We start from the raw sequence: 3863 nt of genomic DNA, 5'->3' as shown, positions 1-3863 counted from the left end.
CTACTTCGGAATAACCCGGATATATGCCTTTTTCCAAATATCTGGGAAAGTACCAAGCATGAAACACAGGTTAATCAACACGGATAATGGCTTGGCAATGAAGGGGGCGTATTCACGAACAAGTTTTACAGGAAGTTCCGAAGGATAGGATGCACTGTTGGGCTTAATTTTTATTAATTCTTTGAAGACGTCTTCTTCAGTGACTTCAATAACTTCCTCTTCTGAGCAGCCGTACAAGAGATCGGCTTTTTGGGACTCGGTGGGTGGAGGGTTGGTTGTGCAGATTTCAGTGAAGAAGGAGTTCACATCTGTCGCAGTGAGAAGTTTGCCACTATCGTCCAATATTCTCACACTAGAGGTAGTGGATTTTCCCGACATTTTTCGAACAGACTGATGCCATTTCTTTGGATTACTGACGCGCATAGGTGACACTGATAAACGGCCATATTGAAGTTTGGCCTTCCGTATTACAGTGACGGTGTAATTTCGTAGTTTCTTTGCGTTTACTACATCACCGATAGAACATAGGCGGCATCTCTCACGGATGAGTTTCTTTATGGCAGGGGTAATCCATGGCTTATCAAACTCACTAATGGTAACTGACTTGGTGGGGAAGATTTCGGTGTATTTGGAGTACAGAATGTCACTGAATCTTTTAGTCTTTTCGTGGATGCTTGAATCTCCGTCAACTTCTGGGAAATCATAATTGCCTATCCACTGACCATAGGCTCGAATGGCAGAGTCCGTTAGTGGGCGGGTAACCACGTGGCTTAGTTTAGGCTTGGGCAATGAACTATGGGCTTTCCACAAAATAGAAAAATGGTCGGACTTGGCCACTGGTCCGAGAGAAACAGGATTACAGTAGTAGGACACACAGTTCGTAAGAATGAGATCCAGAATGCTGCCTGAGACGTGAGTAGGCATGTGAACCACTTGTTTAAGGGATAGACTGGATGAAAGCCAGCCTTTTTTCGTCTGGCTGAAGTCGTCTGCTATGATAAAAGCAGGATTACTATAGTGGATCCGAAGCACATCAACAGTCTTTTGCAAGTAACAGACAAGGTCTCGGCGATTCTTTGCACTTTTTGGGTAATATACTGATGCCACAATTATGCACGAGTATAAGCGGGGCAAGTAAGTCGGTCTGCACATCGCCCAGATTACTTCATGGTCCGGATTAGCGAGATCAGAAAGGAGTTTACAGGGTATATCTTCTCTTACAAACAGACCAACACCGCCCCCAAGTTTCGATAGACCACGATTAGAGCGAGTGTTCAAGAACACAGAGTATCCAGCCACACGACCTGTATTTTCATCGAGGTTCCATGTTTCAGTAACGGCTGCTATGGCAATGTTTTTCTGGCGAATAACAGCTTCAAAATCTGCTGTTTTGTTGCACAGCGATCTAGTGTTGCAAACGAGGAAGTTAGGAAGGCCACGATGAGCGTTGAATGTAACAGGTCTTAGGATAGGAGGCGGCTCATTGGCATAGTCGTTAACGGGCAAACTGTCGAAGCGTTCGATTACGGGTAAGTCTGTGAGACTCGTTTCAGTCGGTCTGCCTACATTGGCGCGGGTGTCACTTAGAGCGGATAAGTTACTCGGTTCCACTAGGGGATTCCTCCTCTCAGAAACGCGTTTACCACTTCTGCAACCGCGACTCGTTTTAATGGGAGGCTTAGAAGTAGCTCTACTGTGAACAGTGCTGACATCTAAAAAAGGGGCGGTAGCAGTATCTGGTGGCTTCGTCAGAAGATTAAAAGTCACCAAGTTCAAAAAAGTAGATGGCGCCACTGTATACAGGGGTGAAGAAAGGTCAAATAAAGTATCTTTCCTGTACTTAATTTGCATATTGATGGCACAGAAAACTGTCAGGATAGCCACTGCTTTAACTGGTTACCCAAGTAACTGAAATAACCCAAGAACAAGGGAAGCGTAAGGACCGGGAAGTCCCTTACGCGTACTGGGTAGTGAACTGGGTGCCTTAAAACTGGAAGAATTAATAGTACAATTTTGAACATGAGTATTTCTTACTTTTGCATAAGCCCTAAGGCTTTACTCTAACAAGGGTCATGTCTGGCCTCTCTAATGAGGCCAGATATGGCCATAGACTATATTGCAAAACTAAACAATATGGATTAAATTTACAGAACTGTGAAAATTTGATAGACAGAATTTACTCCAACTTAATTAGTAAGAACATTGCTATTATAGTATTTGTCTTGCTAAAGCTTGAGCGAATTCTAGGGTTAGGAGGATTAGGTTAACAACATATCCCCTATGAGTATTCACAAGAAAATCTTGGCCTCCCTATCCTAACATGATATAGAAAGAGCCATCATCCTCGCATTAAAGATGATGAACAGCAACACAATCAAGCCCATTTTTGGTCAAAGTAAGTAGACCGAAACTTAAGGTAACCTCTAGAACTTCAACTTCTTCACAGATTGCACCATTCCACTGTAGAACTCACTAAGAAAATGCACTGTGCCTTGTAGAGGTGGTGGAGGATAAAGTATTATGCAAAATAATTGTTCCTAATACATTCTGCATGCAGACCCTTTATACTTTACCAATATCCCCTTAATGTGCAAATAAATAGGCCAAGTTGTTTCAAAAGTACTATTTTTAATCATACAAAGGTTTGTTTCATTAGGATTAGCCTAACTTCACCTCTTGAGTGTTGACGCCATAACAGATAAGTACTCTTTTTTAATATTAAAGTTGAGGGGAAGTCCATTGGTGGAACAGTTTATTGATACTTACCTGGACATATTTGACATGGGGCTTCAATTGGGGGGAGGGGATGTCAAAGTACAAAACACCTTCAAAAAACAAAACACATTCGCTGCATTGAAGGACTACGCTGGCACGATTTTGTTTGCAACGATAACCTCCTGGCGTTAACTGGTCAAACGTCCTTCTCAGTCCAACTCGCCCAACGAACACTACGCTGGTACGGACATCTCCTCTGCATGCCCCCGACACTCCCGCACGAACGATTTTTGACTTTGATCCCGTGCTGCATGGCGAGAAACGCCCAAGAGGTCGTCCCCCAGCCAGATGGAAGGAAACGACAGGTGCCTTCTTAGTCATGGCAAATATTCAGGAGGATGTCCACATCCTTACAAGAGACCGGTCCAAATGGAGGCACCATATAGCATCACTCTCGACGCCGGAAGCATTTCGGCAGGAGTATTAAGTCAAGTCAGGATGTCAAAGTATACCCTCTTGTATTTGTATTGAAAAACATCCTCCAACATTTTGTCTCTCAATATTTTTGTAAATTAGCATTGTTTATGAGACCCTGTGTCAATCGTGTTGACTGCAAGGGATAAGACAAAGACTTTTGTAGCTGAGAAAAAAGTGTTCCCATTTTATGCAGATTCAAATCATGTCTCTCCTGTCTCTCAACTGCCTAGTAGTGTTCATAATAATGATCCTTAATGGTCCTGGTGTCTCTTCCGCATTAACTTGCTCACCTACAGTCTCTTCCTTGTCATTTTACAGCACCGCATCCAACAATATTCCTATTTCTTTGGTTCCCGCTTATATTAGTTCTGTATCCTCTCGGATTCCTACCTCTCAAGGAATGAATTTCTTTAGTTCCAATGTTGATAGCCTTCCTAATAAACTTTTAGAACTTTCCTTTTTTGTGTTAATGGCAGAGGTGGATATTGCAGCATTTACAGAAGTTTCACCTAAAAGCACCTTGTCAGACTTATCACCAAATGAAATCCGAATTAATGGTTACCAACTGTTTTCTAACCTGAATTCTTCACTTGATTGCCTTTAAGTGCCTTGTTTACTTTTTATTTCAGGTAATCTAACGGTCCTATGTAAATTTTAAATTCTTGGTCATT

General features: G+C 42.4%; 1 protein-coding gene across 1 annotated transcript; it reads right to left on the bottom strand.

The window, feature by feature from the left end:
* On the bottom strand, positions 1-1851 carry LOC136025741 (uncharacterized). Its single transcript, XM_065701728.1, has one exon. The coding sequence runs from the start codon at positions 1849-1851 to the stop codon at positions 1-3; it is 1851 nt and encodes a 616-aa protein (XP_065557800.1).
* Between the last annotated feature and the right edge of the window lie 2012 nt (positions 1852-3863).

This window comes from Artemia franciscana, chromosome 4 (genome assembly GCF_032884065.1).
Source record: "Artemia franciscana chromosome 4, ASM3288406v1, whole genome shotgun sequence".
In the NCBI taxonomy this organism is placed as follows: domain Eukaryota; kingdom Metazoa; phylum Arthropoda; class Branchiopoda; order Anostraca; family Artemiidae; genus Artemia; species Artemia franciscana.
Note: the sequence above shows the minus strand (reverse complement) of the source record. Positions and strands in the feature narration are given on the sequence as shown.